General features: G+C 22.9%; 1 protein-coding gene across 2 annotated transcripts in view; it reads right to left on the reverse strand.

Moving 5' to 3' along the window:
• Nucleotides 1–15,516: 15,516 nt before the first annotated feature.
• mapkapk3 (MAPK activated protein kinase 3) overlaps nucleotides 15,517–16,444 on the reverse strand; it is an 85,165-nt gene continuing 84,237 nt past the window's right edge. For both annotated transcript variants that reach the window (XM_061932257.1, XM_061932256.1), the window contains one exon: nucleotides 15,517–16,020. In XM_061932257.1, the coding sequence (XP_061788241.1) occupies nucleotides 15,865–16,020 (156 nt within the window). In that variant the 3' untranslated portion in view covers nucleotides 15,517–15,864. The remainder of the gene's footprint in view (nucleotides 16,021–16,444) is intronic.

Genomic DNA, 16,444 nt, shown 5'->3' on the forward strand with positions numbered 1-16,444 from the left:
TTTGAGTACCCTGAGTAATTATGAATGATTTTTTTTATTTTTCATTGAAAAAAAACAAGAATTTTATTTGGGTGTCCAGACTTATTTTAATTGACTTGTATTTTAACTTTATTTTTAAAATAAGCAGATATTATCAGTAAATGAACAAGTGGATTAATAATCCATTTTTACAGCTTGTTTTTTCATTTTTATATTTATTAAAAAAAAATCATTAAGGGAAAAAAAGGCAACTACAGTATTTTATTTGGGTGACTTGAGTAATTCCGATTTATAATTTTTTTCATTTTTATTTTTGAAATATTTTTAATGAAAAAAAAACAAAGAAAAAACCCGCCAATGACAGTATTTTATTTGAGTGCCCTGAGTAATTATCAATGTTTTTTTTTATTTTTCATTGAAAAAAAAGAAGAATTTTATTTGGGTGTCCAGACTTATTTTAATTGACTTGTATTTTAACTTTATTTTAAAAATAAGCAGATATTAACAGTAAATGAACAAGTGGATTAATAATCAATTTTTACAGCTTGTTTTTTCATTCTTATATTTATTAAAAAAAAATCATTAAGGGAAAAAAGGCAACTACAGTATTTTATTTGGGTGACTTGAGTAATTCCGATTTATTATTTTTTTCATTTTTATTTTTGAAATATTTTTAATGAAAAAAAAAACAAAGAAAAAACCCGCCAATGACAGTATTTTATTTGAGTGCCCTGAGTAATTATGAATGATTTTTTTTTTTTCATTGAAAAAAAACAAGAATTTTATTTGGGTGTCCAGACTTATTTTAATTGACTTGTATTTTAACTTTATTTTTAAAATAAGCAGATATTAACAGTAAATGAACAAGTGGATTAAAAATAAATTTTTACAGCTTGTTTTTTCATTTTTATATTTATTAAAAAAAAATCATTAAGGAAAAAAAGGAAACTACAGTATTTTATTTGGGTGACTTGAGTAATTCCGATTTATTATTTTTTTCATTTTTATTTTTGAAATATTTTTAATGAAAAAAAAACAAAGAAAAAACCCGCCAATGACAGTATTTTATTTGAGTGCCCTGAGTAATTATGAATGATTTTTTTTATTTTTCATTGAAAAAAACCAAGAATTTTATTTGGGTGTCCAGACTTATTTTAATCGACTTGTATTTTAACTTTATTTAAAAAATAAGCAGATATTAACAGTAAATTAACAAGTGGATTAAAAATCAATTTTTACAGCTTGTTTTTTCATTTTTATATTTATTTAAAAAAAATCATTAAGGAAAAAAAAGCAACTACAGTATTTTATTTGGGTGACTTGAGTAATTCCGATTTATTATTTTTTTCATTTTTATTTTTGAAATATTTTTAATGAAAAAAAAACAAAGAAAAAACCCGCCAATGACAGTATTTTATTTGAGTGCCCTGAGTAATTATGAATGATTTTTTTTAATTTTTAATTGAAAAAAAACAAGAATTTTATTTGGGTGTTCAGACTTATTTTAATTGACTTGTATTTTAACTTTATTTTAAAAATAAGCAGATATTAACAGTAAATGAACAAGTGGATTAATAATCAATTTTTACAGCTTGTTTTTTCATTTTTATATTTATAAAAAAAAAATCATTAAGGAATAAAAGGCAACTACAGTATTTTATTTGGGTGACTTGAGTAATTGCGATTTATTATTTTTTTCATTTTTATTTTTGAAATATTTTTAATGAAAAAAAAAACAAAGAAAAAACCCGCCAATGACAGTATTTTATTTGAGTGCCCTGAGTAATTATGAATGATTTTTTTTTTTTTTCATTGAAAAAAAACAAGAATTTTATTTGGGTGTCCAGACTTATTTTAATCGACTTGTATTTTAACTTTATTTTAAAAATAAGCAGATATTAACAGTAAATTAACAAGTGGATTAAAAATCAATTTTTACAGCTTGTTTTTTCATTTTTATATTTATTAAAAAAAAATCATTAAGGAAAAAAAGGCAACTACAGTATTTTATTTGGGTGACTTGAGTAAATCCGATTTATTATTTTTTTCATTTTTATTTTTGAAATATTTTTAATGAAAAAAAAACAAAGAAAAAACCCGCCAATGACAGTATTTTATTTGAGTGCCCTGAGTAATTATGAATGATTTTTTTTTATTTTTAATTGAAAAAAAACAAGAATTTTATTTGCGTGTTCAGACTTATTTTAATTGACTTGTATTTTAACTTTATTTTAAAAATAAGCAGATATTAACAGTAAATGAACAAGTGGATTAATAATCAATTTTTACAGCTTGTTTTTTCATTTTTATATTTATTAAAAAAAAATCATTAAGGAATAAAAGGCAACTACAGTATTTTATTTGGGTGACTTGAGTAATTCCGATTTATTATTTTTTTCATTTTTATTTGTGAAATATTTTTAATGAAAAAACAAACAAATAAAAAACCCGCCAATGACAGTATTTTATTTGAGTGCCCTGAGTAATTATGAATGATTTTTTTTATTTTTCATTGGAAAAAAAACAAGAATTTTATTTGGGTGTCCAGACTTATTTTAATTGACTTGTATTTTAACTTTATTTTAAAAATAAGCAGATATTAACAGTAAATGAACAAGTGGATTAATAATCAATTTTTACAGCTTGTTTTTTCATTTTTATATTTCTTAAAAAAAAATCATTAAGGAAAAAAAGGCAACGACAGTATTTTATTTGGGTGACTTGAGTAATTCCGATTTATTATTTTTTTCATTTTTATTTTTGAAATATTTTTAATGAAAAAAAAACAAAGAAAAAACCCGCCAATGACAGTATTTTATTTGAGTACCCTGAGTAATTATGAATGATTTTTTTTATTTTTCATTGAAAAAAAACAAGAATTTTATTTGGGTGTCCAGACTTATTTTAATTGACTTGTATTTTAACTTTATTTTTAAAATAAGCAGATATTATCAGTAAATGAACAAGTGGATTAATAATCCATTTTTACAGCTTGTTTTTTCATTTTTATATTTATTAAAAAAAAATCATTAAGGGAAAAAAAGGCAACTACAGTATTTTATTTGGGTGACTTGAGTAATTCCGATTTATTATTTTTTTCATTTTTATTTTTGAAATATTTTTAATGAAAAAAAAACAAAGAAAAAACCCGCCAATGACAGTATTTTATTTGAGTGCCCTGAGTAATTATCAATGTTTTTTTTTATTTTTCATTGAAAAAAAAGAAGAATTTTATTTGGGTGTCCAGACTTATTTTAATTGACTTGTATTTTAACTTTATTTTAAAAATAAGCAGATATTAACAGTAAATGAACAAGTGGATTAATAATCAATTTTTACAGCTTGTTTTTTCATTCTTATATTTATTAAAAAAAAATCATTAAGGGAAAAAAGGCAACTACAGTATTTTATTTGGGTGACTTGAGTAATTCCGATTTATTATTTTTTTCATTTTTATTTTTGAAATATTTTTAATGAAAAAAAAAACAAAGAAAAAACCCGCCAATGACAGTATTTTATTTGAGTGCCCTGAGTAATTATGAATGATTTTTTTTTTTTTCATTGAAAAAAAACAAGAATTTTATTTGGGTGTCCAGACTTATTTTAATTGACTTGTATTTTAACTTTATTTTTAAAATAAGCAGATATTAACAGTAAATGAACAAGTGGATTAAAAATAAATTTTTACAGCTTGTTTTTTCATTTTTATATTTATTAAAAAAAAATCATTAAGGAAAAAAAGGAAACTACAGTATTTTATTTGGGTGACTTGAGTAATTCCGATTTATTATTTTTTTCATTTTTATTTTTGAAATATTTTTAATGAAAAAAAAACAAAGAAAAAACCCGCCAATGACAGTATTTTATTTGAGTGCCCTGAGTAATTATGAATGATTTTTTTTATTTTTCATTGAAAAAAACCAAGAATTTTATTTGGGTGTCCAGACTTATTTTAATCGACTTGTATTTTAACTTTATTTAAAAAATAAGCAGATATTAACAGTAAATTAACAAGTGGATTAAAAATCAATTTTTACAGCTTGTTTTTTCATTTTTATATTTATTTAAAAAAAATCATTAAGGAAAAAAAAGCAACTACAGTATTTTATTTGGGTGACTTGAGTAATTCCGATTTATTATTTTTTTCATTTTTATTTTTGAAATATTTTTAATGAAAAAAAAACAAAGAAAAAACCCGCCAATGACAGTATTTTATTTGAGTGCCCTGAGTAATTATGAATGATTTTTTTTAATTTTTAATTGAAAAAAAACAAGAATTTTATTTGGGTGTTCAGACTTATTTTAATTGACTTGTATTTTAACTTTATTTTAAAAATAAGCAGATATTAACAGTAAATGAACAAGTGGATTAATAATCAATTTTTACAGCTTGTTTTTTCATTTTTATATTTATAAAAAAAAAATCATTAAGGAATAAAAGGCAACTACAGTATTTTATTTGGGTGACTTGAGTAATTGCGATTTATTATTTTTTTCATTTTTATTTTTGAAATATTTTTAATGAAAAAAAAAACAAAGAAAAAACCCGCCAATGACAGTATTTTATTTGAGTGCCCTGAGTAATTATGAATGATTTTTTTTTTTTTTCATTGAAAAAAAACAAGAATTTTATTTGGGTGTCCAGACTTATTTTAATCGACTTGTATTTTAACTTTATTTTAAAAATAAGCAGATATTAACAGTAAATTAACAAGTGGATTAAAAATCAATTTTTACAGCTTGTTTTTTCATTTTTATATTTATTAAAAAAAAATCATTAAGGAAAAAAAGGCAACTACAGTATTTTATTTGGGTGACTTGAGTAAATCCGATTTATTATTTTTTTCATTTTTATTTTTGAAATATTTTTAATGAAAAAAAAACAAAGAAAAAACCCGCCAATGACAGTATTTTATTTGAGTGCCCTGAGTAATTATGAATGATTTTTTTTTATTTTTAATTGAAAAAAAACAAGAATTTTATTTGCGTGTTCAGACTTATTTTAATTGACTTGTATTTTAACTTTATTTTAAAAATAAGCAGATATTAACAGTAAATGAACAAGTGGATTAATAATCAATTTTTACAGCTTGTTTTTTCATTTTTATATTTATTAAAAAAAAATCATTAAGGAATAAAAGGCAACTACAGTATTTTATTTGGGTGACTTGAGTAATTCCGATTTATTATTTTTTTCATTTTTATTTTTTAAATATTTTTAATGAAAAAAAACCAAAGAAAAAACCCGCCAATGACAGTATTTTATTTGAGTGCCCTGAGTAATTATGAATGATTTTTTTTTTTTTTTTCATTGAAAAAAAACAAGAATTTTATTTGGGTGTCCAGACTTATTTTAATTGACTTGTATTTTAACTTTATTTAAAAAAAATAAGCAGATATTAACAGTAAATGAACAAGTGGATTAATAATCAATGTTTACAGCTTGTTTTTTCATTTTTATATTTATTAAAAAAAAATTATTAAGGAAAAAAAGGCAACTACAGTATTTTATTTGGGTGACTTGAGTAATTCCGATTTATTATTTTCTTCATTTTTATTTTTGAAATATTTTTAATGAAAAAAAAACAAAGAAAAAACCCGCCAATGACAGTATTTTATTTGAGTGCCCTGAGTAATTATGAATGATTTTTTTTTTTTTTTTCATTGAAAAAAAACAAGAATTTTATTTGGGTGTCCAGACTTATTTTAATTGACTTGTATTTTAACTTTATTTAAAAAAATAAGCAGATATTAACAGTAAATGAACAAGTGGATTAATAATCAATTTTTACAGCTTGTTTTTTCATTTTTATATTTATTAAAAAAAAATTATTAAGGAAAAAAAGGCAACTACAGTATTTTATTTGGGTGACTTGAGTAATTCCGATTTATTATTTTCTTCATTTTTATTTTTGAAATATTTTTAATGAAAAAAAAACAAAGAAAAAACCCGCCAATGACAGTATTTTATTTGAGTGTCCTGAGTAATTATGAATGATTTTTTTTATTTTTCATTGAAAAAGAACAAGAATTTTATTTGAATGTCCAGACTTATTTTAATTGACTTGTATTTTAACTTTATTTAAAAAAATAAGCAGATATTAACAGTAAATGAACAAGTGGATTAATCAATTTTTACAGCTTGTTTTTTCATTTTTATATTTATTAAAAAAAAATCATTAAGGAAAAAAAGGCAACTACAGTATTTTATTTGGGTGACTTGAGTAATTCCGATTTAATATTTTTTTCATTTTTATTTTTGAAATATTTTTAATGAAAAAAAAAACAAAGAAAAAACCCGCCAATGACAGTATTTTATTTGAGTGCCCTGAGTAATTATGAATGATTTTTTTTATTTTTCATTGAAAAAAAACCAAGAATTTTATTTGGCTGTCCAGACTTATTTTAATTGACTTGTATTTTAACTTTATTTAAAAAAAAAAACAGATATTAACAGTAAATGAACAAGTGGATTAATAATCAATTTTTACAGCTTGTTTTTTCATTTTTATATTTATTTTAAAAAAATCATTAAGGGAAAAAAGGCAACTACAGTATTTTATTTGGGTGACTTGAGTAATTCCGATTTATTATTTTTTTCATTTTTATTTTTGAAATATTTTTAATGAAAAAACAAACAAAGAAAAAACCCGCCAATGACAGTATTTTATTTGAGTGCCCTGAGTAATTATGAATGTTTTTTTTTATTTTTCATTGAAAAAAAACAAGAATTTTATTTGGGTGTCCAGACTTATTTTAATTGACTTGTATTTTAACTTTATTTTAAAAATAAGCAGATATTAACAGTAAATGAACAAGTGGATTAATAATCAATTTTTACAGCTTGTTTTTTCATTTTTATATTTATTAAAAAAAAATCATTAAGGAAAAAAAGGCAACTGCAGTATTTTATTTGGGTGACTTGAGTAATTCCGATTTATTATTTTTTTCATTTTTATTTGTGAAATATTTTTAATGAAAAAACAAACAAATAAAAAACCCGCCAATGACAGTATTTTATTTGAGTGCCCTGAGTAATTATGAATGATTTTTTTTATTTTTCATTGGAAAAAAAACAAGAATTTTATTTGGGTGTCCAGACTTATTTTAATTGACTTGTATTTTAACTTTATTTTAAAAATAAGCAGATATTAACAGTAAATGAACAAGTGGATTAATAATCAATTTTTACAGCTTGTTTTTTCATTTTTATATTTCTTAAAAAAAAATCATTAAGGAAAAAAAGGCAACGACAGTATTTTATTTGGGTGACTTGAGTAATTCCGATTTATTATTTTTTTCATTTTTATTTTTGAAATATTTTTAATGAAAAAAAAACAAAGAAAAAACCCGCCAATGACAGTATTTTATTTGAGTACCCTGAGTAATTATGAATGATTTTTTTTATTTTTCATTGAAAAAAAACAAGAATTTTATTTGGGTGTCCAGACTTATTTTAATTGACTTGTATTTTAACTTTATTTTTAAAATAAGCAGATATTATCAGTAAATGAACAAGTGGATTAATAATCCATTTTTACAGCTTGTTTTTTCATTTTTATATTTATTAAAAAAAAATCATTAAGGGAAAAAAAGGCAACTACAGTATTTTATTTGGGTGACTTGAGTAATTCCGATTTATAATTTTTTTCATTTTTATTTTTGAAATATTTTTAATGAAAAAAAAACAAAGAAAAAACCCGCCAATGACAGTATTTTATTTGAGTGCCCTGAGTAATTATCAATGTTTTTTTTTATTTTTCATTGAAAAAAAAGAAGAATTTTATTTGGGTGTCCAGACTTATTTTAATTGACTTGTATTTTAACTTTATTTTAAAAATAAGCAGATATTAACAGTAAATGAACAAGTGGATTAATAATCAATTTTTACAGCTTGTTTTTTCATTCTTATATTTATTAAAAAAAAATCATTAAGGGAAAAAAGGCAACTACAGTATTTTATTTGGGTGACTTGAGTAATTCCGATTTATTATTTTTTTCATTTTTATTTTTGAAATATTTTTAATGAAAAAAAAAACAAAGAAAAAACCCGCCAATGACAGTATTTTATTTGAGTGCCCTGAGTAATTATGAATGATTTTTTTTTTTTCATTGAAAAAAAACAAGAATTTTATTTGGGTGTCCAGACTTATTTTAATTGACTTGTATTTTAACTTTATTTTTAAAATAAGCAGATATTAACAGTAAATGAACAAGTGGATTAAAAATAAATTTTTACAGCTTGTTTTTTCATTTTTATATTTATTAAAAAAAAATCATTAAGGAAAAAAAGGAAACTACAGTATTTTATTTGGGTGACTTGAGTAATTCCGATTTATTATTTTTTTCATTTTTATTTTTGAAATATTTTTAATGAAAAAAAAACAAAGAAAAAACCCGCCAATGACAGTATTTTATTTGAGTGCCCTGAGTAATTATGAATGATTTTTTTTATTTTTCATTGAAAAAAACCAAGAATTTTATTTGGGTGTCCAGACTTATTTTAATCGACTTGTATTTTAACTTTATTTAAAAAATAAGCAGATATTAACAGTAAATTAACAAGTGGATTAAAAATCAATTTTTACAGCTTGTTTTTTCATTTTTATATTTATTTAAAAAAAATCATTAAGGAAAAAAAAGCAACTACAGTATTTTATTTGGGTGACTTGAGTAATTCCGATTTATTATTTTTTTCATTTTTATTTTTGAAATATTTTTAATGAAAAAAAAACAAAGAAAAAACCCGCCAATGACAGTATTTTATTTGAGTGCCCTGAGTAATTATGAATGATTTTTTTTAATTTTTAATTGAAAAAAAACAAGAATTTTATTTGGGTGTTCAGACTTATTTTAATTGACTTGTATTTTAACTTTATTTTAAAAATAAGCAGATATTAACAGTAAATGAACAAGTGGATTAATAATCAATTTTTACAGCTTGTTTTTTCATTTTTATATTTATAAAAAAAAAATCATTAAGGAATAAAAGGCAACTACAGTATTTTATTTGGGTGACTTGAGTAATTGCGATTTATTATTTTTTTCATTTTTATTTTTGAAATATTTTTAATGAAAAAAAAAACAAAGAAAAAACCCGCCAATGACAGTATTTTATTTGAGTGCCCTGAGTAATTATGAATGATTTTTTTTTTTTTTCATTGAAAAAAAACAAGAATTTTATTTGGGTGTCCAGACTTATTTTAATCGACTTGTATTTTAACTTTATTTTAAAAATAAGCAGATATTAACAGTAAATTAACAAGTGGATTAAAAATCAATTTTTACAGCTTGTTTTTTCATTTTTATATTTATTAAAAAAAAATCATTAAGGAAAAAAAGGCAACTACAGTATTTTATTTGGGTGACTTGAGTAAATCCGATTTATTATTTTTTTCATTTTTATTTTTGAAATATTTTTAATGAAAAAAAAACAAAGAAAAAACCCGCCAATGACAGTATTTTATTTGAGTGCCCTGAGTAATTATGAATGATTTTTTTTTATTTTTAATTGAAAAAAAACAAGAATTTTATTTGCGTGTTCAGACTTATTTTAATTGACTTGTATTTTAACTTTATTTTAAAAATAAGCAGATATTAACAGTAAATGAACAAGTGGATTAATAATCAATTTTTACAGCTTGTTTTTTCATTTTTATATTTATTAAAAAAAAATCATTAAGGAATAAAAGGCAACTACAGTATTTTATTTGGGTGACTTGAGTAATTCCGATTTATTATTTTTTTCATTTTTATTTTTTAAATATTTTTAATGAAAAAAAAACAAAGAAAAAACCCGCCAATGACAGTATTTTATTTGAGTGCCCTGAGTAATTATGAATGATTTTTTTTTTTTTTTTCATTGAAAAAAAACAAGAATTTTATTTGGGTGTCCAGACTTATTTTAATTGACTTGTATTTTAACTTTATTTAAAAAAAATAAGCAGATATTAACAGTAAATGAACAAGTGGATTAATAATCAATGTTTACAGCTTGTTTTTTCATTTTTATATTTATTAAAAAAAAATTATTAAGGAAAAAAAGGCAACTACAGTATTTTATTTGGGTGACTTGAGTAATTCCGATTTATTATTTTCTTCATTTTTATTTTTGAAATATTTTTAATGAAAAAAAAACAAAGAAAAAACCCGCCAATGACAGTATTTTATTTGAGTGCCCTGAGTAATTATGAATGATTTTTTTTTTTTTTTTCATTGAAAAAAAACAAGAATTTTATTTGGGTGTCCAGACTTATTTTAATTGACTTGTATTTTAACTTTATTTAAAAAAATAAGCAGATATTAACAGTAAATGAACAAGTGGATTAATAATCAATTTTTACAGCTTGTTTTTTCATTTTTATATTTATTAAAAAAAAATTATTAAGGAAAAAAAGGCAACTACAGTATTTTATTTGGGTGACTTGAGTAATTCCGATTTATTATTTTCTTCATTTTTATTTTTGAAATATTTTTAATGAAAAAAAAACAAAGAAAAAACCCGCCAATGACAGTATTTTATTTGAGTGTCCTGAGTAATTATGAATGATTTTTTTTATTTTTCATTGAAAAAGAACAAGAATTTTATTTGAATGTCCAGACTTATTTTAATTGACTTGTATTTTAACTTTATTTTAAAAATAAGCAGATATCAACAGTAAATGAACAAGTGGATTAATCAATTTTTACAGCTTGTTTTTTCATTTTTATATTTATTAAAAAAAAATCATTAAGGAAAAAAAGGCAACTACAGTATTTTATTTGGGTGACTTGAGTAATTCCGATTTAATATTTTTTTCATTTTTATTTTTGAAATATTTTTAATGAAAAAAAAAACAAAGAAAAAACCCGCCAATGACAGTATTTTATTTGAGTGCCCTGAGTAATTATGAATGATTTTTTTTATTTTTCATTGAAAAAAAACCAAGAATTTTATTTGGCTGTCCAGACTTATTTTAATTGACTTGTATTTTAACTTTATTTAAAAAAAAAAACAGATATTAACAGTAAATGAACAAGTGGATTAATAATCAATTTTTACAGCTTGTTTTTTCATTTTTATATTTATTTTAAAAAAATCATTAAGGGAAAAAAGGCAACTACAGTATTTTATTTGGGTGACTTGAGTAATTCCGATTTATTATTTTTTTCATTTTTATTTTTGAAATATTTTTAATGAAAAAACAAACAAAGAAAAAACCCGCCAATGACAGTATTTTATTTGAGTGCCCTGAGTAATTATGAATGTTTTTTTTTATTTTTCATTGAAAAAAAACAAGAATTTTATTTGGGTGTCCAGACTTATTTTAATTGACTTGTATTTTAACTTTATTTTAAAAATAAGCAGATATTAACAGTAAATGAACTAGTGGATTAATAATCAATTTTTACAGCTTGTTTTTTCATTTTTATATTTATTTAAAAAAAAATCATTAAGGAAAAAAAGGCAACTACAGTATTTTATTTGGGTGACTTGGGTAATTCTGATTTATTATTTTTTTCATTTTTATTTTAGAAATATTTTTAATGAAAAAAAAACAAAGAAAAAACCCGCCAATGACAGTATTTTATTCGAGTGCCCTGAGTAATTATGAATGATTTTTTGTTATTTTTCATTGAAAAAAAACAAGACTTTTATTTGGGTGTCCAGACTTATTTTAATTGACTTGTATTTTAACTTTATTTTAAAAATAAGCAGATATTAACAGTAAATGAACAAGTGGATTAATAATCAATTTTTACAGCTTGTTTTTTCATTTTTATATTTATATAAAAAAAATCATTAGGGAAAAAAAGGCAACTACAGTATTTTATTTGGGTGACTTGAATAATTCCGATTTATTATTTTTTTCATTTTTATTTTTGAAATATTTTTAATGAAAAAAAAACAAAGAAAAAACCCGCCAATGACAGTATTTTATTTGAGTGCCCTGAGTAATTATGAATGATTTTTTTTTTTTTTTCATTGAAAAAAAACAAGAATTTTATTTGGGTGTCCAGACTTATTTTAATTGACTTGTATTTTAACTTTATTTTTAAAATAAGCAGATATTAACAGTAAATGAACAAGTGGATTAATAATCCATTTTTACAGCTTGTTTTTTCATTTTTATATTTATTAAAAAAAAATCATTAAGGGAAAAAAAGGCAACTACAGTATTTTATTTGGGTGACTTGAGTAATTCCGATTTATTATTTTTTTCATTTTTATTTTTGAAATATTGTTAATGAAAAATAAAACAAAGAAAAAACCCGCCAATGACAGTATTTTATTTGAGTGCCCTGAGTAATTATGAATGATTTTTTTTATTTTTCATTGAAAAAAAACAAGAATTTTATTTGGGTGTCCAGACTTATTTTAATTGACTTGTATTTTAACTTTATTTTAAAAATAAGCAGATATTAACAGTAAATGAACTAGTGGATTAATAATCAATTTTTACAGCTTGTTTTTTCATTTTTATATTTATTTAAAAAAAAATCATTAAGGAAAAAAAGGCAACTACAGTATTTTATTTGGGTGACTTGGGTAATTCTGATTTATTATTTTTTTCATTTTTATTTTAGAAATATTTTTAATGAAAAAAAAACAAAGAAAAAACCCGCCAATGACAGTATTTTATTCGAGTGCCCTGAGTAATTATGAATGATTTTTTGTTATTTTTCATTGAAAAAAAACAAGACTTTTATTTGGGTGTCCAGACTTATTTTAATTGACTTGTATTTTAACTTTATTTTAAAAATAAGCAGATATTAACAGTAAATGAACAAGTGGATTAATAATCAATTTTTACAGCTTGTTTTTTCATTTTTATATTTATATAAAAAAAATCATTAGGGAAAAAAAGGCAACTACAGTATTTTATTTGGGTGACTTGAATAATTCCGATTTATTATTTTTTTCATTTTTATTTTTGAAATATTTTTAATGAAAAAAAAACAAAGAAAAAACCCGCCAATGACAGTATTTTATTTGAGTGCCCTGAGTAATTATGAATGATTTTTTTTTTTTTTTCATTGAAAAAAAACAAGAATTTTATTTGGGTGTCCAGACTTATTTTAATTGACTTGTATTTTAACTTTATTTTTAAAATAAGCAGATATTAACAGTAAATGAACAAGTGGATTAATAATCAATTTTTACAGCTTGTTTTTTCATTTTTATATTTATTAAAAAAAAATCATTAAGGGAAAAAAAGGCAACTACAGTATTTTATTTGGGTGACTTGAATAATTCCGATTTATTATTTTTTTCATTTTTATTTTTGAAATATTTTTAATGAAAAAAAACAAAGAAAAAACCCGCCAATGACAGTATTTTATTTGAGTGCCCTGAGTAATTATGAATGATTTTTTTTTATTTTTCATTGAAAAAAAACAAGAATTTTATTTGGGTGTCCAGACTTATTTTAATTGACTTGTATTTTAACTTTATTTTTAAAATAAGCAGATATTAACAGTAAATGAACAAGTGGATTAATAATCAATTTTTACAGCTTGTTTTTTCATTTTTATATTTATTAAAAAAAAATCATTAAGGGAAAAAAAGGCAACTACAGTATTTTATTTGGGTGACTTGAGTAATTCCGATTTATTCTTTTTTTCATTTTTATTTTTGAAATATTTTTAATGAAAAAAAACAAAGAAAAAACCCGCCAATGACAGTATTTTATTTGAGTGCCCTGAGTAATTATGAATGATTTTTTTTTATTTTTCATTGAAAAAAAACAAGAATTCTATTTGGGTGTCCAGACTTATTTTAATTGACTTGTATTTTAACTTTATTTTAGAAATAAGCAGATATTAACAGTAAATGAACAAGTGGATTAATAATCAATTTTTACAGCTTGTTTTTTCATTTTTATATTTATTAAAAAAAAATCATTAAGGAAAAAAAGGCAACTACAGTATTTTATTTGGGTGACTTGAGTAATTCCGATTTATTATTTTTTTCATTTTTATTTTTGAAATATTTTTAATGAAAAAAAAACAAAGAAAAAACCCGCCAATGACAGTATTTTATTTGAGTGCCCTGAGTAATTATGAATGATTTTTTTTTATTTTTCATTGAAAAAAACCACGAATTTTATTTGGGTGTCCAGACTTATTGTAATTGACTTGTATTTTAACTTTATTTTTAAAATAAGCAGATATTAACAGTAAATGAACAAGTGGATTAAAAATCAATTTTTACAGCTTGTTTTTTCATTTTTATATTTATCAAAAAAAAATCATTAAGGAAAAAAAGGCAACTACAGTATTTTATTTGGGTGACTTGAGTAATTCCGATTTATTCTTTTTTTCATGTTTATTTTTGAAATATTTTTAAAGAAAAAAAAACAAAGAAAAAACCCGCCAATGACAGTATTTTATTTGAGTGCCCTGAGTAATAATGAACGATTTTTTTTATTTTTCATTGAAAAAAAACAAGAATTTTATTTGGGTGTCCAGACTTATTTTAATTGACTTGTATTTTAACTTTATTTTAAAAATAAGCAGATATTAACAGTAAATGAACAAGTGGATTAATAATCAATTTTTACAGCTTGTTTTTTCATTTTTATATTTATTAAAAAAAAATCATTAAGGAAAAAAAGGAAACTACAGTATTTTATTTGGGTGACTTGAGTAATTCCGATTTATTATTTTTTTCATTTTTATTTTTGAAATATTTTTAATGAAAAAAAAAAACAAAGAAAAAACCCGCCAATGACAGTATTTTATTTGAGTGCCCTGAGTAATTATGAATGATTTTTTTTTTTTTCATTGAAAAAAAACAAGAATTTTATTTGGGTGTCCAGACTTATTTTAATTGACTTGTATTTTAACTTTATTTTTAAAATAAGCAGATATCAACAGTAAATGAACAAGTGGATTAATAATCAATTTTTACAGCTTGTTTTTTCATTTTTATATTTATTTAAAAAAAATCATTAAGGAAAAAAAGGCAACTACAGTATTTTATTTGGGTGACTTGAGTAATTCCGATTTATTATTTTTTTCATTTTTATTTTTGAAATATTTTTAATGAAAAAAAAACTAAGAAAAAACCCGCCAATGACAGTATTTTATTTGAGTGCCCTGAGTAATTATGAATGATTTTTTTTTTTTCATTGAAAAAAACCAAGAATTTTATTTGGGTGTCCAGACTTATTTTAATTGACTTTATTTTTCAAATATTTTAATGTAGACAAAATAATAGGTGTATAAATGACACAATATGTTACTGCATACGTCAGCAGACTAATTAGGAGCCGTTGTTTGTTTACTTACTACTAAAAGATAAGTTGTCTAGTATGTTCAACATTTTATTTAAGGACTAAACTGCAATAAGAAACATATGTTTAATGTACTCTAAGATTTTTTGTTAAAATAAAGCCAATAATGCCATTTTTTGTGGTCCCCTTTTATTTAGAAAAGTATCGAAATACATTTTGGTACCGGTACCAAAATATTGGTATAGGGACAACAACCCTACCCCAGACCTTACTAAAGCCTGAAGAGAAACACGTGTCGCAGCTCACAAATGACACACTATATTGATTGGCCGTTTTATTTTCAATTAAAAATACTCTCAAGGTTGAAGAGTAAATCACACCAGAGTCGTGTGAATGCTGACAATAAACAGCGGCTGGAAATCTCCACTTTCACAGTCTGTCCACAGTTGGTGTGTTGGCCACACCAGGTCAGTGCAAACTTCAAATACTGTATCAAACCTAGCATGTCATATATCTGAGTCTACAAATGTCATTTAAAAAACCTCCTAGAAACACGAGGCTGTGTAAAAAGTCTGTCAAGATTTTAATGTTGTCTATTTATCCACTTAAACCGTCCAAAGCTTTGCCTTCACGGCGAGAGCACCCACGGGTGTAGAATGGAAGGTTGTCACTGACTTTGACAGGCCGTGCCGCTGCTCTTGGCCCCCGCCGCAGCTTTCTTGCGCCTCTTGTTGAGGAGCGGGTTGCTGGAGGTGTCCAGGTCCTTGATCTTCACCTGGTCGTAGTCCACGCGCATGGTGGCCAAGGCGCTGGTCATCTCCTCCTGGGACACGTCACAAGGAAGACACGCCGGCGGTTAAATGTGGAGGTGGCAGAATTGTGTCCATATAGGACCAATTTTTCTAGAAATATTAAAATTAAGAATATTTAGTTTCCCCCCCACATACAAAATCTTGTTCAAAGATTCTGCAACATCTCAAGGATCCTTAATTTAGGAATCCCAAGTTGAATAATGCTTTTTTAAAGAATAAAATACTTTTTTTAATCATGTAAAATTATTTGTCCATGCAGCTAGTTAACGTCACAATTTTTTTCCTAAAATCTAGTCTTTATCTTGGCTCTTTTTTGCAGTACATGATATATAACAATATAATAACATGTAAACTACAACATTTTACAATAAATAAGTAGACAAACTTGTCATGTCTGTGTAATCATATTTTGTTTTAAGTCATGTTTTGTTTAGT

The sequence above is a fragment of the Nerophis lumbriciformis genome, linkage group LG38 (genome assembly GCF_033978685.3).
Source record: "Nerophis lumbriciformis linkage group LG38, RoL_Nlum_v2.1, whole genome shotgun sequence".
Taxonomy (NCBI): Eukaryota; Metazoa; Chordata; class Actinopteri; order Syngnathiformes; family Syngnathidae; genus Nerophis; species Nerophis lumbriciformis.